A 25902-nucleotide genomic window follows, 5' to 3' on the forward strand; every position below is an offset into this window, starting at 1 on the left:
AAGCAAACTTCTCCTTAACTATGGCTGCCAGATAAAAAAAAATTGCAACATAAGGACTATACTGGTGGGTCATTCATAAATCAATAAAATGATCTCACAAGCTGTATGTGACATGTCTGATCAATTTAGAAAACTTTAGAGGAAACTTAAATTAAAAAAATTATTTAACCTCTAAAAATAATTAGTTTGGAAAAAAACAAAAAGATCCCTTCAGACTTGTGTACTTCAGCCATTAAAAACTGAAGTACACTCCAGTTGAGAAGTGAATACTACAGGATGTTTGTTCAGTTGGCTGCAGGTATTGTTTCAGTCCAGGTGTGCTGAGAAGCAGCAGACGTTGTGTTCAGTAGTTGTTTTTCTCTGGGTGCAGCTCAATTCAAGATTATCCCGTTTTGGCAAGCATGCCCAGACATTTACCAGATTCAAAATCTGACCATGTCATCCAAACCATGACAGGGAACCTAGAGACTGCATGATTGAAAATGATGTTAAAACAGATTTAGTATCTATATGCTCCCACTCAGGAAATATGATTACCTGCCATAACTATACAGATGATTGACAACTCTACAGGTGACTTTGAGCCATCCAATCACTGAATAGATGCTTAGAACAGATAAATGTGTGGATGTGCCATTCCTTTCTCCAGCTGAACAGAAAAAAAACTGAAGTTATTATTTTTGGACCAAAAGAGGAATGATCTAGAGTCAACATACAGTTATTACAGCTGGAAAGTAGAGATCAGGCTGAAACCTGGGTGTAGTGATGAACTCTGACCTGAACCTCCAGAGTCACATAAAAACAGATACAAAGTCAACCTTCTATAACCTGAAGAACATCTCCAGGATTAGAGGAGATGTCTCGGCAAGATCTAGAGAAATCATTTATCTTTAGTTGCATTGATTGCTGCAGCAATGTCTTCTCAGGTCTGCTTAAAAAAATCAATCCTCTAGCTGCTGATGTTTTGACTAAAACCAGGAAGATGGAGCACATCACCCAGTTCAGCCAATTCTCTAGATTTGTTTTTATTTCCCTTGTTAGTGTTAAGAGAAGATGAATTATAAATATTCCTTGTCAGTTTGGGCGCTAATGCCGCCGGTGGATTTCACACCATTTCCAGTCTATAGTCTCGCTATATCCTCTCATATACCCGGATAAAAAAAAAAATGCTGTGCGCAAAGAACTGAGATCACACAGAGATAACAGCGTCCCAATAATCAGCATTTATTCAAGACAGATGCATACTATCACCACAAAAGCACATCAGAAAACCCAAAGCACAAACAATACATGAATTTACCTGAGAGAGAGAAAAGGTCAAAAGATGGAAACGACAAACAAAAAGCAAAGAAGAATTGGAGAATTGCAAAAGCAAAATATGGTTTGTTCCTCACATGCACAAATTTTTATAGTAAAGGCATATTCTTCTCTTTAATTTATTCAAATAAGGCGTATCTTTGCTCATCCAACCAGGAGCTGTCTCGGACCCTCTTAAAAATTAGAAACTCCCTACAATTTGTTTTCAAGATCAAACATCAGTTGTCTCCTTTATCTAAACAAAGTGGAAGCAGAGCTTCTCCTCCACTGGCTTGAACTCATGTTGTTTTATGGCCTTTCACAGATCAGTGTAAAAGCTGGAACATCTCCTGTTTCTTTGCCACACAGACTAAGGGCAGATCAAAAGATTTAGCAGGCAATCTGCTGTAACCACAGGTAACATAAAGGTCAATAGGGCAGAATAAGTTATTAATCCAAAAACTATAATTAGGCTAATTCAATCAAGACATGTTGTTAACAACTAGGAGAGATTACAAATTAGATTGTGTTTTACAGATATTCTATGTTGCATTCAGTTTTACACCAGCTGTTTGTCTTATCAAGGTGGTCAAAAGGTTAAACTCACACACACAGCCACGACCCCCTGTGAATACCTGCTCAGTCCACAGAGAGACTCGCTGTGTTTTAAATTATAGAGAACTACAAACTAAATTATTTTAATTCAATTTAGTGTATTATGTTTCAATAGAAATATCCTACATAAGAGATTACACTGATTGAACCATGGATGTAGTTTGGAGCGAATTTTCTTATTTAAAACACTATTAATTTTATCTAATATTGTACATGTGGTTAAGTTTTAAAACTAGCACATTTTAAGTTTATTTTCTTAACATTAGTAAATACTTAATTTGATTTAGTATTACCATTGTTTTAGTCTTTAGCTTTTACATCGTTATAAGCCTCCCAATGCAGTTTGAAATAAAGGATCACTCTCAAAAATTAGATTCCATCTGCTATTTCCATTTCATATTATTTATCATGAGTTTAACAACAATCTTTTACCAAATATCTCCCAGTGTCACTGAAACCGTAACATTTCTGCTTCGCATTGTGTGTGCAGTCTTCGTCCTCGTGCTTCCTCCAGCTCGTCACATTCAGAACGCAGCAGCAGCCCGCTGGTCATGAACAGCACGCAAAGCCTGGACGTGGCAACTCGCTTCGCCATCCCCACTAAGGAGGAAGGTAAAAGCACCTTTCTGTTTTCTTCTCTGGCTCATTATTAGAATGCCCGCACTCACACTCTGCACTGGCTCCTAGACGGGATTGTCTCCAACCTGAGGCGGATCCGTCTGCGGAGCAACAGCACGGGGACGCGGCCATCGTTCCGTAGAGGGGCGTCACGGCGCATTGCCCACCAGCTGGAGACCCCAGAGAAACCCAGGTCCCCCGCTGGAAATGTCCCCAAGTCTGCTTCCATCTCTGGTCTGTCCCTCATCATTACCCCAGGTAGGACCATCATGTTGGGATGCTGCGCCTACTGCCTGGCAGGGAGGACATGACACCATTGTGTGGAACAACTGCTGCATTCCCTTGACCATATAGTTGCGCAAATTCAAATTACAATAAATTGACAATAAATTTGCTTAATGGAAACGCATCAGATTTGAAAAACACAGTTTTTGCTAAAGAGTTTTTTCGCTGGGATGAGCTGGTCTTTCAGCCTTATTGAAATAGATGTATTTCACAAAACTGCAACGGAAACTTTTTTGTATCACACAAGTCACATGATAAACAGCCGGATGTTACTACTGGCGGAAAGGAAGATGACGACAGGAAGTAGTAAGGGAATGATAATGTGGAGTGTTTTTTATTGACTTATCGTGTGAACTATCTTATTCACGCTTCTTAATTAATGAAAACACCATAATTGCATCTTTACTAAAACATTCATACGGTTAAAAATTTCAGTTTTTTTGAATATAGACAAGGAATATAGATAAGGTTTAGCACATACTGTAATGGAAAGATAGCTAGTGATAATATAATGGTGCAATCTCTGTTAGAGTGACATAATCATTTAATCATTTCAGTTTGTTTTTTTTTTTGTTTGTTTTTTTGTTGTTGTTGTGTAACCAGATGACTCGGCTGGTCCTCCTCTAAGTCCCAAATCATCCCTGTCCCTTTCGTCCAACCCGTCCTCCCGGGACTCGTCCCCCAGTCGGGACCTGCCCATCAGCATCAGCTGCCTCAGGCCCCCGGTGGTCATCCACAGCTCTGGCAGGAGGTTTGGCTTTGCCCTGCGAGCCATCAGGGTCTACATGGGGGACAGCGACATCTATACCGTCCATCACATGGTCTGGGTAGGTGGTCCAGCCAGGACAATCCTCCTCTGAAAGTTACATGAACTCATAATCAGCGTTTAAACACCAGTTATGTTTTGCACTGTCAGTGATGCATTTGAACCAATTTTGTAAGGTTTCACACGTCAGTATAGTCGCGCAATAGAAAAAAAACTGGGGGGTTATAGTTGAATTTATTGTGAACTTTATCAAATAGACATTGAATCAAAATGAATCCATTTTGATTTGATTCATTTGAATTTCTGTGCAGATTGTACTCTCTTGAGCAAGACGTTTAATGATACCTCAGTCTAATTTTCAGCAGGGCTGAGGTCTGCAGTGATCCAGAAGATTAATATTTTATCCATGTCAAATCCGGTTAGAATTTTGGGGGATAATTGTTCAGTTGGAACATCCAGCTGTCTGATTGCTGATTTAAGATCAGATGTAGAATATTATAATGGTGCCACTACCATGCTTGACAGTGGAACTGTTTCATTGTGTGTGAATGCCTTTACCAGACTCCTCCAACATGATTCCTGTGATCAAATAGCTAAATCTGCTGTGTTGCTTTTGGAAACAACTAACTGAAGTTGTTTCCATCCAACGGTTTGTTGAAATGTATCTTTAAAAGCTCATGGTTAAAGTTGCAGTATGAACCTTTTATTAAAATTATATATATATATATGTATAATTTTTTTTGAACATTTGTTGACACTGTCACTTTGTCGTGACAGTGTGAGACAAATACAATAGTCTGTGAAAAAATGGAGCTGTGCTTGCTCCCACTGCCCCAGTACCAACTAGAAACAACCAGTCAGAGTCAGGAGGAGGGTCTTAGGGCTGTCAATCTCCCTCTTGAGCACATTGCTCATTCCCCCCACTACACTACAGGTTGTCCCTGTTACCAGATAATGTCATGAATTGCTAACACTAGTTACCATGGCCACCGATGATGTCAGAGAAACGTCATCAGTGAGTTGTTTCTCATTTATCTGTCTCATAGCAAACTGTCAGCACAACAAATATGGAAAAACATATTTTTAAGTTGCATACTGTAACTTCAATGGAACATTCATACAGTATTTAAACATCTGACTGGCTCTGGAAGCAAGTCGGTCAAAATTTTATGTAGATGTTAAAATTTCACATCAATGTGACATTGTTTTTTCCTTTTGTTTGGAAATTAAACTCCGGTGATGCAATAACAGGCAAGCAAAGTAGGCTCTATGTTCATGTTTGTTTCATATCATGAGATTTTTTAGTGTAGGATCCTAACAGAAAGTGAAAGACTAATTGTTTCTGTTGTGTTTGGGTTTGGATTCAGTCCGTTGAGGATGGCAGTCCAGCACACGAGGCAGGACTGAGGGCGGGTGACCTCATCACCCACGTCAATGGGGAGTCAGTCCAGGGTCTGGTCCACACTGAGGTGGTGGAGCTTCTGCTCAAGGTATGGGAACAACATGAAGTTTTGGAGTGTTTTAGGTGTTGTTCCTGCAATAATGCAGCATCCTGTTTACCTGGAACTCTGTTCTAGGAATAACGTTATGCCTAGCTTAACTCTGCTCTGGTTCAAGTCACATTTTAAGCTTTAAAACCCTAAACCTTATGTTCATAGACAGATGTAGGACTGTGTGCAGCTGATTGGATTGGGAACAATCAGTTGTGCTAATAAATAATTTATAATTTTACTTGTTAAACATCCAGCAGCCATAACATTTCATGATGATGTTGTCCTTGGTGAGAAACAGTTGTTTTTTAGCACTTTCATTTTTTACAGAAGCAGCATCTTACTGTGTAAAATGTTTTCTTCCCTTCTGGACATTTGGGTCCAGAATTTCTATCCTGCCAGATTAAAATCTGATTGTTTGCTGCTAGTAAAGTGTTTATCATTTGCCGTCCACCAAAATAATATCAGTTCTTATTCTAATTAATACTTTTCTATCATGTTAAGCCAACATTCAAGCCTTGTGGTGTAATTTAGGTAATGGTAGTGTGATTGTTTAACCATATCTTCTATTTGCCCTCTGAGATAAAGCTTTTAACTTCCTCCCATTGCTCACCATTAAATTACTGATCTGTTTTACATTTCTGTGTAGGGCTGTACCAATTGCAGGTTTTTGACCGATCGTCAATCGGCCAAAAACCAGGTTAGACTTTAAAAAGTCTAAACTGCTGATTCCAAATTTGGCCTATACCAATTCTTACCCCTTCTTTGTTCATATTTCCTCCTCCTTTCACTTGAAATGCATTAAAGTCTGTGGTAATAATGCAAATTTACAGATTATGAATACTTAATGTAGAGCAGTGTAAACCTGCCTCTGCCTCTGCAGTCGGAGACATTGCAGGTGAGAAAAACAAGAAAAAATACAGAGATGCCAGTTCCCTTCATTCCCAGTCTCTTAAGCCCCATAACAAACACATCTAATAAAGCTGGCCTCAATTCATACCCCTTTCTGTTTGCTATGCTCTTTTTGGACAGAGTGGCAACAAGGTGACTCTGCAAACAACTGCATTGGAGAACACCTCCATCAAGGTGGGCCCAGCCAGGAAGGCCAGCTACAGGGCCAAGATGGTGAGGCGCAGCAAGAAGAGCAAGAAGAAGGACGGGCAGGACAGGTGGGCGACTTCACTTGTTGTCTGGGAAATGTTCTAAACAGTCAGGCTGTTAGCACACCTTAACTTGTTGTTTTTGTCCAGTACTAGGCGTCGCATCTTTAAGAAGCTGTCGAAGCACACAGCTCCGCCCCCGATGCAGAGCAGCCGCAGCTTCTCCTCCGGCTTCCCCCAATCGTCCAGCGACAGCCTCTCCGGCTCCCCCACACCGAGCCTGTCCCCGGGGCCCTCCACGCCGTGCCGCTCCCCGGGCCCTGACCACTCTGGAGGTGAGAGCTTTAGGCTGCCTTCACGTGGCAGCTCTGGATGCTCACTTGCCTTTTTTTTTTTTTTTCTGAAATCCAACTTTTTTTTTTTTGCATGATACTACTAGTTAAATGCGACTGTAGTCAGACTTCTGTGTGAACGGTTTCCGACCCCAAAGCGACCTGCATGCTTGGATGAATAACCTAACAGTAGCACTCTGTTTATGGCAGTAAATATGGCTGCCGCATAGCATCCAGATGGATGTTAAAGTTGTTTAGAGCGACAGCATGGTGAGCAGTTCGTCACCAGACGAAGGAAGCTGATAAACAGAAAACCCAGCAAACAGCAACAGCCTTTAGTGGAGCATTGACTGCAGCTTCTGACCCACTTCTGTTTGATGTGGTGATTGGGATGTAATGCATTCACTGACTCTGACTCCTTACATCATTTCATTATTATAATTTTCAGCCATTGTTTACATCCAGATTTACCATCTTGCTTCTTCTGGTGCAGAATTATGACGCATGTCTCACATCACCGATGTAAAAGTCAGAAGGAACGTGATGTGACTGTTCAGACTGCAGATCGGATACATAAAATCTGATGTAGCTCCACATATGGAAGTGGTTCAGATCAGATTTGAGGTGAAAGTATCAAAATTGGTCCGTTCAGCCTGTGGTGAAGAAGTCTGACTTGGATGATTGGTCTGCTGCGTGAACGTAGCCCGAGTCAGAGTGTATGTGTGTGTGTGTTGCTGTAGAGGAAACATTTCTGCTAGATCTGAACTTGTTCTTTATTTCTGTCATTTTCCATCAGATTCCAGCTCGTCTCCAAGTTCCAGTTCACCCAACTCACCGGTGCCACAGGCACGCCCCAGCTCCCTCCATGTTCATGGCCGCTACGCCAAAGCTGGGCGCTGCAAGTCCACCAGCAGCATCCCCCCCTCCCCTCTGGCCTGCATCCCCCCCCCTCAGCCGCCCTCTCCTCAGTGCTCTCCATCCTGTCTCCAGAGCCATCCCAAGTCCATGCAGGGCTTCCACGGGAAGACACTGTCCCCACCCACGGTCGCTCGCCACTCGGTACGCCCACGCAGCGTAGAACCGCCACGTTCACCCTTGCTCAAGAGAGTACAATCTGCAGAGAAGCTGACGGGAGATAAGACGGGTAAGGGAGGTTACCATGGAGAAAGGAAGGCATATAGTACCCGCCGCCACACCATGGAGATGCCGCTATCGGAAGGGGAGGGCCTGGAGGACGAAGAAGGGGACACCACCACTAGCTTCGTGTGTGTGGGCGAACACGGCCGGCAGGGGCTGAGCCTCAGGGGGCAGAGGGAGGCCCACGACCTGGCCGGCGTGGGCGGGAACCACCAGTGGCTCACCGCCAGCTCGCCTCAGCACCGGGTCAGTGGCCACCATCCCAAGGAAGTGATGAGGAAGTTGGCTCTGTCAGAGCGAAGGGATTCGTTTAAGAAACAAGAGGCAGTGCAGGAATTGAACTTTGACCTGGAAGAGGCGGAGGAGACACCGAGCCCGAAGCCAGAAGCATTTACAGCGTCCTGGATCAACATGTCTCCGGTGGAGTCCAGAGGGACGGCGGACGGAGGCGGAGCTCAGCAGAAAGCAAAGTCTAAAGGCAAAGAAGGGTTTTAGTTCTCCCCCAAACGACGCATCACATGGCCTTGCATGAACCAATTAAACTGTGATAAAGTCAACAATATTCTATCAGAAGACAAGAAATCCATCCATCTACCCACTGTCCCTCCCTCCCTCCATCACTGGCCCCAGACAAGACAGACAGACACTGACTGCTAAACTGTTTACTTCCTCTCTTAGTTCTCAGATCACTGTGGCACCTGTAATTGATTTAGTCTGTAAATATTTTATTTTCATTGAAGAAACTTATTTATGGCGTTTTAGACTTGTTTCTGTTTTTTAAGGCCTTTGATGTTTCAGCCAGACGGCAGGTCGCTGGGCAGTGCAGTCAGGAAAACACCTGCTTCTCTTCACATGTTGCACTATAGAACTTCACCACATGCTTTCTGCCTCACATCAAGACCCGTTAATCCTGAGTACTGTGTATACATCGACATACCATGTTGCCAAAGCTAGCTGTAGCCTTAGCATAGTTATCAGGAGTGATACTATGGTTATCAGGAGTGATACTATAGTCTAGATGAAGTCTCTTCCTCTGGAGTTGAACCTGCTGGAGCTCTCTGACTGAGAACAAGTTGGGACTTTGTCTGTCTCTGTCTCTCTCTGTGTGTGTGTGTGTGTGTGTGCGCGTGTGCGCGTTCGTGCTTCCAGCCTGCTTCTCATGCCTTGACGCCATCAACAAACATGGCTTAGTTGACTTTTATTGAATTTTTAGCGTGTTTTTATGAAAAACGGTTTACATTTTCTGCTAAGTCGTCCTGGTTTCTGTTCAGTCGTAGATGAGTCTTCAGAATTCCACAGGCGGATGAAGGAACAGGTTAACTTTTGTATATTTTGCTATGGAACTGTCTTGTTTCAGTGCTAATAATAACCTATGCTATAGACTTATACTGTATAATGGTGGACCTTATAGTAGCTGTGTTCTAGTGATGTTTTGTGGCCTTGAGAGTAGATGGAGTCAGATAAAATCAATCTCCTTCTGCCGTTCAATTCAGATTTTTGTCATCTTTTTTTCTACAGTTTTATGTTTAAATGTGTGAAAAGGTTAGTCACCATTCTGAGACATTGATTTCAGATTTAAATGTTTTGTATGTGTGAACACAAGGGACTTGGTTGTTTTTCTCCACTCATCACCTTTTCTTTAAATTCAGAAAATGTTTAATTTGTCCTGTCTGCGTCATTGTATAAACTTTTTTTTCCCACAGTAATGGGAGATTGAACTTGGATTGGTAAAAGAAGCTGAGCTCGGGAGAAAAGTTGCACATGATTCAGGATTAAATAAACTTTTGAATTTTCCACAGTTTAAGAGTAGAAATTGGTGGGAAGTTCTTCAGCAGTATCCATTCATGTTCATCCATTTGTATTTGAAGTATTTTTTTGTCACTTAGTGAATTAGGATCAGCGGAGTCTCCTTGTTTCTGGAACACTGTTTATTCACACAAAACTTTCTACTTAAATTTTTGTGAATTAAATGTGTTCCTCCCAAATCAACTAATGGCAATTGGGAAAAGCGTACCACATGGTTGTCTGCTTCAGACTGGTGTGATATTAATTATTCTTGTATTAAAAGTGCTTGAAATAAATTAAATGCAAAGGACTCAAGCCCTGGCCGAAACAAATCTTTTGCCTTGTCGTGTCTTCCTCTTGATAATTACTGTGCTTTGATGAAACTGTGGGTAAAGCAGCTTTAGGCTGTGTACACTTAAAACATTATAACCAGAATGTTAACATAGGTCTGCAGGGGTTTTCTTTTCTAAAGCATATTTATTTGAAAAATTTAAACCATGTTGAGTTCAAAATTAGGAACTCGTAGCTGCCACACCTCCAAAATTAAATGTTCTTTTTCTTAATGAATCGACAGTTGCTGACAAGAACACAAGCTAAATAGTAAAGTATGGAGTGACAACAGAAGGGATAAAAACAATTCTACTTTTTTTATTATTATGTACATGTCCTGTCTGGCAGTGTGGCACACAGAATTAACTGTGTGAGAAAGGAGTGGAGGACAGAAAGAAGCATAAAGAGAACACAAGTCAACACCCCAGAATCTATCTCCAGACCCGCGAAAAGAAAACAAAACAGGGAAACCACAGCAACAGATATATACATGTAGAAGTTGTATTTAGAGGCAACATAAAGAATCTGGAAAAACATCTGAATTTAAACTTTTTTTCTTTTACCTCAAATATGGAGCTGAATACTGAGGATTAGTGAGCATGTAGCTAAATGACTAGTTTGACTGAATACATCAATAGTTTGCATTACTTATTTCAGAGAGTGAAACTCATACACCTTATTACACACACAGTGAAATATGCTTAGCCTGTTTCTTGTAATGTGCTGATAACGACTGACAGATAATAAAACGCCCAAATTCAGTGAATTGAAATATTACATTAGATTAAAGAAAAATATACAAGTGTCAGTAAAATTCTATGCACTGAACACTTGGGGCTCCTTTTGCATGAATTACTGCATCAATGCAGCGTGGCATAGAGAGAGAGTGTGAAGACCCTGAAATATGAGACAACTAACTTATCTTTAAAATGTTAGAATACAATAAGCCCACAATTATTCATACACCTGACAGATTTTAAAATTAAACCAATCTTAGAACATGTTTATTCAGACATACAGTAATATTACTGTTTTGGAGTGGATCTGTGAGAGAGATCAGACATGAATTCATAATAGAATCTGTGCAATTAGAGTAAGGATCACCTAATGATTAGGGTAATTGCAAAGAGGAGTTCCAACTTTAAGAGACTTTGAGCTAATTACCAAAGATTCATTTGGTAAACGGTATGCTTTTTTTTTTTTGGCTTCCCATTAAAAGTATAACCATAAATTACTTTTTAATTGACACTACTTTGATCTTGTAAAATCTCTTGATTGAATGAAATTAGCTAGGGAATGATTTTCGGCCATATGTGTTCACTAGACATTTTCCTTCATAGTTTTATTCTGGTGAAAAAATATATGCCAGAATGCCTTTTAATTTAATTTTAAAGTGGTTGTAATTGAACCATTATTAAACATATTTGTTTTATTCAGTTTTTTATTAATTGCTTATGTCTTAAAAAAATCCCTTTTAGTGTTGCAGGTTTGATTTTACTGTTTTTAATGCACTGTTAATAGCTACAACTCAAATTCTTGCTTCAACATAGAAAACTTCAAAACCACAAGTATTATGGCTGCTGTTACAGACATGATGTTCCCAGGGGTGAAAGTAGTTTTAAATTCTTGGGGGTACTATGACAAAGTGTATGTCATAGTACATATATAGCCGGGGAGCGGCTTCTTTCTGTGCTATGGAGTTTCTGTGCTGATGAAATTTTTTGTGAAGTGATAAAAGCTGGGTAGCTCTTGCATTGCTACAGAATGGAGCTGTATTTCCCTCAGTCCACTGGCTGCAATGTTGACACGTTGAGATGCCATGAGACCTAAATTCTGAACATCATGGCATGGAGTGCATCCTAGTTTTCCATGTCTGGCATATACTAACCATTCATTTTAGCTTTTAAACTGGTTAAATTGATCCTATGTCCAGACAGAGGGATAATCAATAGCCTAGCATCATGACCTGTTTGTTCTGAAGATCCTGCAGCTTCCACTTCGTCTTCCCAACATGGCGCCTCCTCACCCTGACTCTCATACTGACAGGAGGAACCACGGAGCTCTGTTAGGTTAAAGCTCATTTTCTGAAGTTGGGATATTTTTTCTCCAACAGGTTCCAGAGGAATCACCTCAAACCAGATGTTGGACTTGATTTTATTTCAATGTCATTTGTGAATGTTAGAGCCTCATTTTCAACAGTGGTGCTATAAAGATTGAAAAAGGTTATCATTTTGGAGAAAATCTCATCAATATTTCCACTAAATAAGAGGCAAAAAAAAAAATAGTTTGATAAAGGAAAAACCTCTCAGACTCTGAGCTCAAACCGAGATGCCCAAACTATCCATCCATCCATTTTCTATACACCCTTGTACCTAGTGGGGTCGGGAAGGGTCCTGGTACCTATCTCCAGCGGAATGCCCAAACTATTTTTTTAAATATTAGACAATTGATTTAATGTCACATAATTATCGCGGTAGAAGCCATTTGTTTGTTAAATACTTAATGAAACATATTTACCGTGTTTGATGTTTGTTGTGAATGACGTATACTCACAAAGAACGAGATAATTAGTCCAAGTATGTCGTTTATTGAACGTTCAGACACTACAGCAGCTGTGATGCGCCACAGCAAAGGTAAGCAAAGGTAAAACAACCCTAACAGGTGATCAACTCAAAACCACTCTCACCTTTTTATTCTCCGTCTCTCTTTGTCATTTAAGCACAACATTTAACATTGTCATTTAAGTGGCAACAGCCTGCACAAACCATAACATTCCGTTCGGTACGCTATTAGGTTTTCAGGCTTGATATTTATTTTTGCGATTATTAATAAGTGCTCCCCCTGAACACAGTGGTGGTTGATTAGTTAATTTTAAACTCCTGCTCTGCTAGTTATTTTGGTAATGGAACTGAAACGCACATATATGCGCAACACCTTGTAAAAACAATAATTACTGAGATTATTATTTTTGTTGGGTCATTAATATGAACACCTTGTTCATTTTTATTTATTTTTTTATTTTTTGTTCTTTAATAAAGTTACGAAAGTTTTGATAAGGAGTCAGAGGAGGACGTGCTGGTCTCAGCGTCCTGGCGGCGTTCAGTTTGTCACCTACCGTCGAGATTGACGTTTTGCACCCTGCTCTAGTAAAGCACGAACAGCTCAGAAACAATATGAAATGGGGGGGCGGAAGCTATTTATTAACTGATTAAGTCGTGTTTTAAATTGTTCTTGGAAAAACTAATCAGTCTCGGCTGATTGTGGCTGCACATGCACCCATTTATTTATTTATTTATTTATTTATTTATTTATTTATTTATTTATTTTTACAGCAGTCAGCCGCACCCCTCCCTTGCAGGTACTGCGTACCCCCGCTAAATCTTTTAGGGGTACGCAGTACCCGACCGCACCCGCCTACTTTCACCCCTGGATGTTCCTTCTTAAAACATTAAAGATCTCAGACTTACTGTTCTCTGTTGGACACTTCACAACAAATGAGAACAACTGTTGACTGAATCAACATTTGCAATCATGTCACTGCTCTGTAAAGGTAATCTAGTTAGTTCCTGCATCTTGACTCATCAGTGTTAGAGACTGGGGCTTTAGTGCTGTGGTGTTGCCAGACATGATCGAGCTGTGGGTGGCCCTGGACGTGGCATTTTACAGGGTAAAAGGCAGGGGCTTTGAACGCACCCTTGAGGAGCTCCGGTGTTCTTGATAATTGTCACATGTGCGTTTGGGAAAAGTGTGATATTAGGAAAAGCATCATACTAGAGAGTGTTGCAATGCTTGCAAGTAATGCATACCCAACTAAAACCTGTTAAGATCTTTCTGCTTTAGGTTCATTGCAAACATAGACCCCAGATAAGGAATATTCTATCCAGTTACAGGAAAACATAAGGGACAATTACCTTGTCAAAGCTATGGTGGCTTTATTATTATTAGAGTTTATGAAGTTGCATATGGCTCATGTTTTGGCAAAGAATCATCTTACTGAAAATGCATAGCTATGATTTGGGGCCAGAAACGAAAGCACTTATTTATGATCAAACATATTAACTAACATGTTTGATTTTAATTTTAATAATTTTAATAGTTATAATTGAATACTCGCACTAAAAAAATCTGTTTTTCTTATGTAGACAGGAGTAGAAATGGAACATTAAGAAAAGCGAGAAATAGACCACAGTTTATCAAAAAGGTTGTTATTGTTCGTACTACAAAGAACTACAAACAATAGTTCTTTGTAGTACGAGGTAGTTTACAGTGACGTTAAATAAAGTGCAGGCAAATACAGATGGAGATTGATTGGTAGTTTCAGGTTTCCAGCTTAGAAGATGGAGCTCTCTGAAATCGTTCGGTCTTTTCCGCGTGGTTTCGTTCGTTTTCGTTCACAGCTCAGTAGTTCCCACGCACTCTCCTTCCCTGCGCCGTGCTGAGCTGGAAAATGGCTGAGCGTAGGGCCAGGGAGTTATGAACCGGAGAAGTACGGTGCAGTTAAAAGTTAAATCAGAGTTGTTGCCAGGAGATTCTGACACACCAAGAACACAACCGTTTGCAGTCGGGACACAGCAGACTTCTCCTCGGTCGCTTCGAGACTGTTAAAGCCCCACTGCAGAAAAAGCGAGAAGACTAAAAAAAAACATGGTTTTTTGAGTCCGCGGGTGAGTTTTTCTCAGTTTTTCTTAATGCACATTTTCAGTACAGCAGGGAAGGCAGTTGCCAATGTACTGGAAAATGGTGGAAGTTCAATTCTGTTACTGTGCCGTGTGGACGCAGAGCCATGCTTTCGTTGTTTGTCAATGCTAAAGTTTATTTTTCCACATTTTTCCCCTGTGTTTTTTTTTCTGTTGCTCTGAAATTTTTGCTGGAAAAAGTATAATTTGGTCTATTCGCACGTTCCTCTGTGCTAGCGCTTCTCGACAATGACGTGTACAGAATGTTGATTTACAGTCAATAGCTAAATAAAGTACTTTAAATACATTTAAAATTAAATGTTTAGCTTGTTGAGTTTGTGTATTTATATAAGCATGGCTCTAATAACCAAATAAATCATTAAGTGTAACTAGTTGCTAAGTTGTCCGTTTGGTGTTTGTTGTTCGTATTTTCCTCATAATACTTTTTTTTTCAGCTTTTTGCTCTTTGTTGCGACGGTAAAATTACATTTAATCAGCCTGTAGCGTGCGTGTGTTTTATACTAAGATGCGTGCACATACTTCATGCGAGAACATGATGTAGGCCTTGCGTAGTAGAGAAGATGATTGTTTTTTTGGATATGGTTTCCGTCTAGCAGTAACAGTGACTCTAAATCGTGCTATTGTTTTGCATAAAACAACTAAGCTGTATATAAAACCATTTATATGTGGCTTAATTACCGAGTCAGCCAGAATGCACCCAAAAAGTCCGTCCTCTTTCACACTGCTCACTGTTCTCTGTAAAACATGAGCTGAGACAAAACTAAGTTTTATCTTAATGTATAAATAACAGAAAATTTAACTTGTAGTACTTCATTTATAAAACTAGTGTAAATTTATTAGCTCTTTTGGCAGTGACATTTTTTGCTTCAATATTTTTTTCTATGTATAAATGGGACACTGAAGATTATTTAAAAGTTGCACTGATCAAGATTTGTGGCAGACTGCCAATCTACAGTTTTATAAAGTTTTTGACCTTCCAATACCAATTTTGGCCTATTCTGTTTTTTTTTCTTAAAGAACTATAAGAAAAACAATAAACAAATGGCATTAAAATATGTTTTATTGTTGTTGATGTTTTCTATTTCCGGACATGAGCACTGAGGAGCCATCTATTAGTGAAATTAGTCATTTTTACCATTTCAGATTAGCAGCCAACATGATTAGCAGCAGTTTTATGTGTATTCCTGATAGAATTTAGATCCTTACCTCTGAGGTGTGCTGTGTTTCATAACCCAGCAAGTTTAACACCTCCAGATTTTAAAAGTTAAAGATGAAATAAATCACATTTGCTGTACTCTATTCACCCTTTTTGCTCTCTAGCAGCCTGGACATGTTGCAAAAAATATTTTTTATGGCATCTATTTTCTTGACTCAGGAACAGTATATATAATAACGACTACTGTTTTGAACATACAGTGCATTAATTGACTGTAAAAAGGTTTAATATCTGCTCTATTGAACCACATTTCTGTAGAACCTAAACAGAAAAATGTGGAACTCAGGCTATTGATTTATTGGATTGTTTTTTTATTTACTCCATAATTACACACTTTTTGGGATAATATTATAAATTATCCCAAAAAGTGGGATAATTTTTCCCCCCCAAAAAAATTGCCTCCCTCCTCCCATCATCCCTCAGCAGGTATGTTTCATCTGCCAAAGGTGCCTCCCTGACATCCGTCTCCTGTTTTCCTGTTCAGCTCACCTACGACCCTTCCCAAATCCAGTTGACGCCCCCATCAGGCTCTGTTTGTTTTTGCAGTTGTGTCTCGGTGACATTAGCCAGAGTAATCCAACTGAAAGCAGCTCAGACTGGGAGCGGGGTTGTGCTAGGCTGAGGCGTTTCCACGGGGAAAACAAAAACAAATTTTCTCCCCCCCAAAAAATTATGTTTTTTGGGGAAGCAACGTAATTTGGAAAATAAAACAGATTCCATAGAGCCCTACGTTAGCTGATTGGTTTAACTGATACTTGTAAATGGTGTTAAGGTAGGCATTTCTTTTCATTGCCATGAACACATTTAAGTGAAAGAGCCTAGTTATATGAGTTGATTATAACATTTAAACCTAAATAAACTTAAACGGTGTCTCTGTGTCCTCTACAAAAAACAGTGACTTTGTTTAAAGATTCAAGTTTTAATTTTTAATTTGTCTTTTTGAAAAACAGTACCGTAACTGAAATCTCAGGAACGGTCATGTCAACATTTCTGGCAGGAACAATGAATAGTCACGTCTGGTGCTGTTTCACCTGTTCTTCAGGCCTGTGGTGCAGCAGGTTTTTCAGATCCATATGGATATTTTAGACTGAGGCCAACATGTATCCATCGGCAAGGCATAAGGATAACAAAGTAGCTGCCTAATAGTTTGCTCATAAAGTCTAATGACTGTTTTTAAGTTAGATCACTTTGTGTTAATTAGATGCTGTCTTGTATGTTGTGATGCCTACATCAGTAATATGTTGTAGACTGGTGAGGTTCATCATGGCTGGTAAGGCACTGTCTTCTCTCCAGTTGGATATACAAATATATAAGGCCATGTTAAAGTCAAAATATTTTGACCTTAACTGAAATGCTTAGTTGCTTTGGTAGCTTATTATGCTTTAATCAATTCCATACTATTCAGCAAAATGATAGAACACAAAATATTTAATATTAGGTCATAATATTAGATTCTTTGGCTCTCTTTTATAAACTGAAATTAATGCAAACTCTCACCTTTGTTTGCATACAAACTCCATCCGCCTATCCTCCATGGACATCATAAAATCCTCCATGCTTGCCTTCTTTTTAAACTTCTGACTGTTTCAATGGAGATGATTGCCATAGAGACCAGTCCTCCTGGTTGGGTTCTATTTCAAATGTATTTATTTTTTATATTTTTCCTGATTGTTTTCTGTCTTTTCAATGTGCATGCTCTCCACAGCACTGGTATGGTACTTTTTGCCTCACCCTGAACATTGTCTCTTCACATTTGTGGCCAATCATAAATTCTAAGATGTCAAGATTTAAAAACAGGAAAACTAAGAAAAAAGTGCAATTTTATAGTCCAGAAAATACGATACCTATTTTACTTGTCATTCATGGTGACAGGTGAGTCTCCTCTAACTGCATGTCACTGATGTAGATGTTTAATGAGGACTTAAGTGTGTTAATATCTGAGGTTTTAAAATAAGAGCACCTGTTCTTGATATTCTTCTGCTCTTTTTATATTATCTCAAAACAGACAACAGATCACAATTTGTTCCTACTAGAGCAGTTCTGCAATACTGGGATTCAGTGGGGTGCACTGAGGTGTTGGTTGGGTGGGGGTGGGAGGGTACAATATGCCTGAACGACAAACAAGCCTCCAGTCACTAGTTGGCAGCAGTGCTCAAACTGATCAAGAAGTTAGCTGTGTAAAAGAAGCAGACTACACAGGCACACTGGTGTACAGAGCTGACAGAGGAGGAGAGAGACTGAGAGGTTTGTGACATTGTAAAGAAAAATGGCGGAGGCACCAGAAAAATTGCTATCAGAAAAAGACAAGGAGGTATGACAAACTTTCACCTTGGGTACTGTGAATGTAAAAATGTATTCACTTTTCATATCTTCTGATAAGCTAAAATATAAGCAATATTGATGCAAATTTTGCACAAAAAGTTTTAGGTTATATACCTTTTTTGAAAATAAAAAAAAAACTGAAGAAGCTGACAAGAAATCAATGTAAACACCGTTTTAAATGTTACTCAGTTCAGTCTAGAAATGCACATCCCAGTGAATCATTTACATATGTTCTCCTTAGAGATTAAATGTTACAAATTTAGTTAATAAACTGAAGTTGGAAATTTTTTTAGGACTTTAAACAGTAAGCAAAACTGCAACAACTTAAAACTTAAATTAATGTTATAAATCCTTTTGATAATCCAGTGATTGTGTGCAGAGTGCTGGTACCAGTAGTTTGTACAAATAAATAATTAAATGACATCAAGTTCTCAGCACTATTTCAATGATACTGAAAAAAAAAAATCAGCTTAAGTCCACATGCAACTGCCTGGGCATTCTGCTTGTCCTAAACACCGCACAGCATCTGAGATGTGACAGTAGACTGGTACTGTCTTGTAAAGCTCTTCTGAACAGAAGAGATATCCCAACAGCTTCGCTTTATGGTCCATTCATATACATCTGAATGGTATACTGGATTTGTAAAAAAAGAAGAAAAAAAATCAATGTATGCTCTGTGGCTACACCAGCTTGTCCTTTAAGTAAAAAGAATCAAAACTGAATCTCCAGCCAGTTCTGTAGCAGCCAACCTCACTCCTACGAAATGCTTTTTTTATTTAATATCCGTCCATTGTCTCTACCTGGTTATTGTTGCAGGTAGATGAACCAACTCGGGGCGTGGTGCCTATCTCCAGAAGTCAGTGGGGGGTGCTCCTGTTAACCTGGAGAAACTGAGGAGAACCTGAAACAGAACCCACAAATGCCTGGGTGAAACATGCAAACTCCACACAGAAAGACCACTGGTATTTATCCAGTTAACTGTGCTGTCAGCTTCACGTCTCATACTAACCTAAATTATGAACAAATGAACGTACCAGTCTGTGGCTCAGACTGGAAACATGTTTGATTCTGCACATATTTCCTTCATCAGGTTGGTTTAGCTTTTGTAGCTTTGTAATTAGCGCCTCCCGCCTTGATTTCTATGCTCAGAGGATACCATATAACAGAAAAAATCATCCAGTGAAAGAGAATAGTTAAATCTCAAGAATATTGGTATATAAAACAGTTGATCCCTTCAATGAAGCACACAATCCATTTGCTATTCATAACAGCACATTTAAAAAGATTCAAGCTTGGAGTTTATAAAATTATAAGAGTGAATCAAACAAATGTTTATCTGAAAAGCTTTATTTATATTATTCTTAAATTTGATCTTGATTATATGTGCAGCATTTTTCACTTTACTGTTACTGCAGATGTAGTCTATTTGCCCCTACTGCACGATTACAGCATGACTCATGAGGATTTCTCAAATCACATGCAGGCGTGAGTCTTTCCATGTTATGTTTCACATCCCAAGCCTTGGATAGTTGAATTTATTTAAAATTACCATTCCATGAAATCATGATCTGTCACCTAGGTGTGAAAGATTTGAATAAGCTCAGTTTGGGGGAAAAAACTGGAGTTGTTTTGGTTGGATGTTTGATCACTGCCTAGAAACATTTTCTAATATTAGAACGTTTTCTTGATTTGCCCGGCTTCTTTGGTGACTATGGAGCACATGGCCAGACCATTGACCAATCAGAGTGCAGGACTGGCTTTCACTCTCTCTAGCAACAGTGAGTTTCTTGCTGCCTATTCATTATTTATTTTCCTGTGGTCTCCCTCTGCTGCGTGGACTGTGCTGGTAGGAAAGTGCTCTGTTCGTCTCCCACTCTGCCGTTTCCTGCTTTCTGCTGCTCTCTACCCAGACTGAAGGTGTCTAAAAGGGAATGGATCTACGGACGCCGAGCTGACCAGCTGCTGTGCTGACCTGTAATGCAGAACTAAGACACTTGGACCATAACAGACTTTTCAACCTCGCAGGACTTGTTTTACTCTGGAACTTACTATTACATTGTGCTCAGCTTTTTTAAAATCTTTGATTTTTTTCTTTTTTTGCCTTCTTTGTGCTGCATTTCATTTGACCGTAAACAAATAAAACATGTCAACTGGAAAAACAACAGGACTTTTTCTCAAGATGACAGCGAAGGGAGGGGGGACAGTAGAAGGCTGGACTTTTTGCATGTTTTATGGGCTCAGGTTAGGGGGGTGAGGAGCAGGTGGAGAGATGAGGCAGAGGAGTTTTGGCTCTGGGTGGGTGGTGGGGGGGGTGATGGTGGTGTGAGGATTACGGGCTGTGGTTGGGTATGCCAGTGCCACGTGTCTAGCCTGGCACTTCTTGCTTGTCGATCTGGAGAATGTGGGACTGAGAGTCTTGCTGAGCCTGTCCAGCTTCTCTCTGAGCAAAAAGTGGGGTGAGTTTTGCACGATCCTGCATCTGGGTATTTATTTGTTCTTTTTCACAAGGCGTTTTCAGTAAACGTGTGTGCGCATTTGGAATGCCATGGGGGAGAGAGAAAGGCTAGACTAAGGTTTAGAAGCATGCACTTTTGGATTCATGCATGCAGACTGGACGTTTAGCTGATTATTTTGTGCACCATCACTGCAAATGTTGTCCATTCGTGGAGATTTCTGAAACGATGGCGTACACCAGGCCTCGCAGACCAGGCCTTCGGGTTGTCGGATTTAGCCATTTTGGAAAAGACCCCACATTTTGTTTTAGCAAATAAACCAAAACAACCGGATGATCGCAGTCACTATTCTGCCACACTTTTTATTCCTACTTGTTCCTGCTCCTCAGACATTATTTCATTCCGTTTAGACTTTAATAGGACCATAGTCCTTGCCAGGTCCACAAACTATAGATGTCGTACTTAATCTGGAAATGGTAGTCTCATAATTTCTATTTTGAAATGTAATGCAGCAGTAGTTTGTATTTAGTCTCATTCTTAGATTGCTAAATAGACTTCTGATTAGTCCATAAGGGATTCTATAAAATTGTTTTCAGTCTGTGATTTTTAGACTGATAATTTAAAAATAATTACCTTTTATTTATTAGGCAGAATGAGTTAGAAGAGTCTTCTTATATATGACTATAAACAACCTTTTTAAGCTGTTTTCTTTTAGATGCTCGGCACAAACTATATATGCTGTGTGCATTTCATTAGGCTTTGCAGTTATGTATATTGTGGTTTTCAATTACACATAATCCCTGATGATGTATTTGCTGCATTTACATATATAAATCTTTACACATTAATGACTACTTGTTTTTAACTAGCTTTATCTTGCAAAGAATAAATGTGATGGAGTAACTGAAGTGTTTTGACTAAAGCAAATCAAAATAGTTCTGAATCAACACAATTACTGCTTTTCTGTCCTACGAACAACTGTGGCAAAGCATCCTGCCTTTTTAGGAACATTCTGGCTGATTTGTGGTTCTTGTCTTTGGTTGCATGCTCATACTGCAAAATCCTTCCTTCCACTTCTGTTCATCAGCCTTTTTGGTGTGTGTTTTGAAAGAACGGTTATTTCATAGTGAAACTTGTTGTTCCTGTGGAAGGTGTTCTGCGGAGGGAATGAATTTAGCTAAGGCTCTAGTCCAGGTCACAGTCTGCTGTTGGCTATGACGCAACATCATCATCTGATCTCTCCTTCCTAAGTGTAGACTGCACAGATGCATGGAGCTGTCGCAGTTCGCCATTTTCATGCATCGCTTTAGCTTCATTTCACGTAGGTCTGTGCCTCCTTTCTTTGGGTATTTATCGAACAGCGTCATCTTTTTAGCTGTAACTGTGATGGTTTCGTAACATCTTTTTTTATTATTTTCAAATTGGTATCACTTGTTTAACTTATTTTTTTTTAATTCTTTGTTTCTTGTTTCTGTTATGCAGGTCAGTTATTCCTTCTCCTGAATTTCAGCAAACTTAAAGGATTAAAAAGCTCTCTACTCCAAACATTTTTCCTCCAATCTGTCTTTTTAGAGTGTGGAGATCCACCGACACCGGGCTGTTGGCTTTTCGTAATCTTTCATCAGAACACAAAAGTAGGACCAGTCTCACGTTTTTTGCCACTTAAAGGAATATGTTGCCGATGCTCTCCCTCTGCTCCATCATTTGGCTGAACCGCGGTATCAAGCTGAGGAAAGTACAGCAGTCCACAACATTGGTCAGCTCTGAAGCCGCTGCCACCACAGTCATTACAGCAGCTACCTTATAAACTAGTAAAAATGCTTCTAAGCTTTGGGTGACTTTTCCTCCTTCCTTCAGCTCCCCCAGCCTAGAAATCACAGCACCAACACCTCCCTTTGGTGACTCAGCAGCAGCAGCTTCAGTTTCTGAGCAGGATTCCATTATCGACGAAAAAAGGAACTCCTCTGCTCAACAAAATGGCGACAGATGGTTTCCAGTACCGTGTGCTCTACACATTTACCAAGGACCAAGAAGAGGACTTGGACCTGCAGCCAGGGGACCTCCTGACCATCAGCAAGGCCTCTCTGATGTCAGTGCAGAGCTACGAGGATGGCTTTGAGGAGTACCCGGAGCGTCTAGGCTGGCTCCTAGGATACAACGAACGCACCAAGCAGAGAGGTGACTTCCCAGGGACCTTCGTCGAATTTGTTGGTCCCATCAAAATGGCCCATCCATCAAGTCAACCAAGGTCCCAGCGACCTCTCCCAGCTGCTCCCATACCAGAACCATCTCACAGTAAGATCTTTCACGTTATTTTAGATGTTAGATTTTAGTCCATCCCTGCTTGATGCTGGTGTTCTGTTGGTTTGGCATGCCCTGTCAGCATACCGTAAGTCCAACAGGTTTGTTTATCAGCCAACATACCGATGTTTCTGTTTTGATGGGTGTTACACTGAACACCCATCAGTGTAACACCCACTGATATAAACTACTGATATAGTAGTTTATAAACTACTATATCAGTGTATCTCACTAAAACTAAATAATAAACAACAAATTATTAATTTATTGTTTACAGAATGGTTGGTTTCCAGGGCCAGTTAGCTTGGGCTAGTTTGAGGAAATCATGGAGTAGGGGTGCACCGATTTATCGGCCAGCCAATTTATTAGTATCGATTTCCTTCATTTTGGGAGATTGGTGATCAGCCGATATTTACATGTGAAGCTGATCTTATCCACTGATCTTATCTACCTCATCAAAGGTCTAAAAATCAACCACTGTCATCTTTTGTTTTCCTGTGATAGAGGTTTGACTGACAGGCTGGCCCACCAGGTCATGTCTGCACATTCGAGGTTAACAATAGTCATCCCCCTGTTGCCAACTCAGCAACTTTCTTGCAGTATTTAGAGACATTTCAGACAAAAAAAAAATCAGCCAGAATTGGAATTGGTAGGTCAGGCTTTTGAAAGGTGCAGCCCTGAAGTAGAGTCTCATATCTGAACAAAGACTGATACTTGCTAAATAAAACCTCCAAGGTTTTGAGTATTTCACAAATTTGTTAAGCAAAGAAAAACAAGAAATCACATTTATGTAAATATTCACAACCTTTGGTTAATACTTCGTTGACTTAATGTGTCTTAATCGTTGAATCTAATGCCTCCAGCTCATCTCCCGATCTTTAGGCAGCTGCTCTCTCTATGCATTGCTATGGGCAGGCCCCAATAAATAAATAAATAAATAAATAAATAAATAAATAAATAAAGAGACTGCTTATTGGGAACAGTAGGTTCCTGCCATGCATTCAGTGGTGGAGAAAGTACTCAAAAAATGTACTTAAGTAAAAGTACAAATACACAGACAAAAATGTACTCAAGTAAAAGTAAAACTACATTAACTTTTGTACTTAAGTAAAAGTAAAAAAGTACTGGCTTTTAAAAATACTTAAGTATTAAAAGTAAAAGTACTTGCTGAATGCATTACCTAATTCCTAATACATTATCATTAAGTGAACCAATCGTATTTAATTTTAATACATCAGTAATGTGCCATTTTAATGAACAATGCCACAGATAAAGCACATTTTTATTATATTTACTCTCTGTAACATAGTTTAGACTTGGATATGTGACTCTATGCAGCATTGTCATGAAACGTGGTTGTGAGTGGTGAGGGAGACGCCGGTGAAACCAGGTAGTCATGATGAAAATAAAGATTTAATGATGAACCAGGAGAACAACTCAAAATCCAAAAATCACTGGCAGCACAGGGTACAGTCCAAAAAACAAAAACTCAGTCCAAACAGAAAAGCGGTCAGGGCAGGACCTGCCGCAAACAGTCCGGTGGGCGGCGACGCCGGAGGCGGAGCAGGNCTACAACATTAACTTTTGTACTTAAGTAAAAGTAAAAAAGTACTGGCTTTTAAAAGTACCTAAGTATTAAAAGTAAAAGTACTTGCTGAATGCATTACCTAATCCCTAATACAATATCATTAAGTGAACCGATCGTATTTAATTTTAATACATCAGTAATGTGCCATTTTAATGAAAAATGCCACAGACAAAGCACGTTTTTATTATATTTACTGTCTGTAACATAGTTTAGACTTGGATATGTGATTCTATGCATCATAATTTCAGGGATGGAAACATCTCGTCTCCTGTCCTAACGTAGCATGAACTTCACTTTTTTTTTGCCACTAGTGGCTTTTACTTTTAAAGAAATCCAACAGAAAGGGGATGTAAAGAAGGTGGGTGGGGGAGGACATGCAACCAAAGAGCCAGTAGCAGAGTTGTAGTCAAGACCAGGACCCCGCGCTATGTGACACAAAAAAATTAAGTTTTGCCTATCAAAATTGCTTCTCAAATTGATCTGAAAGATCCACATTCCCATAAAACACCTAGATATTAAATACTTAGAGCTGAAATAAATTTAATCAGTAAAGATCCGTCCAGAAGAATCGGATCGTTCCTGAATGTCATATCAATGCAAACTTTGGTCACAACGTTGTCCCATATTTGCGACACCTCAGTCAACAACTCCACACAATAGTTCAGCGCATGAGTGACATTTTTTCATCGTGGATGCAACATATGTCTCTCTGTACAGCTAGCTTAGCTAGCATCACATCCACGGAGCTTACCTTTCTTTAAGCTTTCCTTTCAAGTGACGCGAAAAGTTGGACAAAGTCCCCACCGTCTGTGAAAGCGAAGCGCTGCTTATTTTACATGTCGCCATATCTTATGATTTATGCAGCGCTATTATATTACTGATGATCAGACAGACGTCAGAGGAAACCACTGCGCATGTCTGGAGCTCCGTGTGCGAGTAAAGGTGGAGGCGATGGGTGACAACAGACACTAAGTCACGTTATTGCTTGGATTTTACGGCGCCACCTTAAGACCCTGAACTTCACAATTTAACGGACAAAAAGCGCAACGCGACTTGGATGTAACGAGTAACGGGACAGTTTTGTAGAAATGTAGTGAAGTAGAAAGTACAGATACTTACTGTAAAATGTAGTGGAGTAAAAGTAGAAAGTACCCATTATTAAATCTACTTAAGTAAAGTACAGATACACGAAAATTGTACTTAAGTACAGTAACAAAGTACTTGTACTTCGTTACAAAAAATACAAGTACTTCGTTACTGTACTTAAGTACAATTTTCGTGTATCTGTACTTTACTTAACCCTTGTGTTTAGAAATGGGGTCCAACAGACCCCACACACGTAAAACTTGTATCATTTGCCACAGTCCTCTATGTTTGCCTCAGTCCTCGCATGCACAAGGGTTAAGTAGATTGGTAACACTTTATCTGAAGGGGGGTGAATAAGACTGTCATGACACCATCATAAATATGACATAACACCTGTCATGCACATGAATAAGTCTTCATGAATATTTATGACTGTTGTCATAAAGCGTCATTCGGTAAATTATGACACTTTTAATACAAAGTTG

At 39.7% G+C, this 25902-nt stretch overlaps 1 protein-coding gene and 1 long non-coding RNA gene across 12 annotated transcripts in view; both read left to right on the forward strand.

Annotated features, from left to right (window-relative positions):
* Positions 1–9756, forward strand: part of mast3a (microtubule associated serine/threonine kinase 3a) — a 59299-nt gene extending 49543 nt beyond the window's left edge. For 8 of the 11 annotated variants that reach the window (XM_007573810.2, XM_007573808.2, XM_016661649.1 and 5 more), the window contains 7 exons: positions 2402–2523; positions 2599–2787; positions 3418–3641; positions 4948–5070; positions 6103–6239; positions 6321–6505; positions 7299–9756. In XM_007573810.2, coding sequence (XP_007573872.1) covers positions 2402–2523; positions 2599–2787; positions 3418–3641; positions 4948–5070; positions 6103–6239; positions 6321–6505; positions 7299–8134 — 1816 coding nt within the window. In that variant the 3' untranslated portion in view covers positions 8135–9756. The remainder of the gene's footprint in view (positions 1–2401; positions 2524–2598; positions 2788–3417; positions 3642–4947; positions 5071–6102; positions 6240–6320; positions 6506–7298) is intronic. The other 3 variants (XM_016661653.1, XM_007573813.2, XM_007573817.2) reach the window with 1 other exon arrangement.
* A 9902-nt stretch (positions 9757–19658) lies between these two features.
* LOC107833165 (uncharacterized) lies at positions 19659–23003 on the forward strand. The gene is made up of 2 exons (XR_001658879.1): positions 19659–20445; positions 21925–23003. It is a non-coding gene; the product is annotated as an uncharacterized LOC107833165 (long non-coding RNA).
* The last annotated feature ends 2899 nt before the right edge of the window (positions 23004–25902 follow it).

Source organism: Poecilia formosa, unplaced genomic scaffold (assembly GCF_000485575.1).
Source record: "Poecilia formosa unplaced genomic scaffold, Poecilia_formosa-5.1.2 Scaffold338, whole genome shotgun sequence".
Taxonomy (NCBI): Eukaryota; Metazoa; Chordata; class Actinopteri; order Cyprinodontiformes; family Poeciliidae; genus Poecilia; species Poecilia formosa.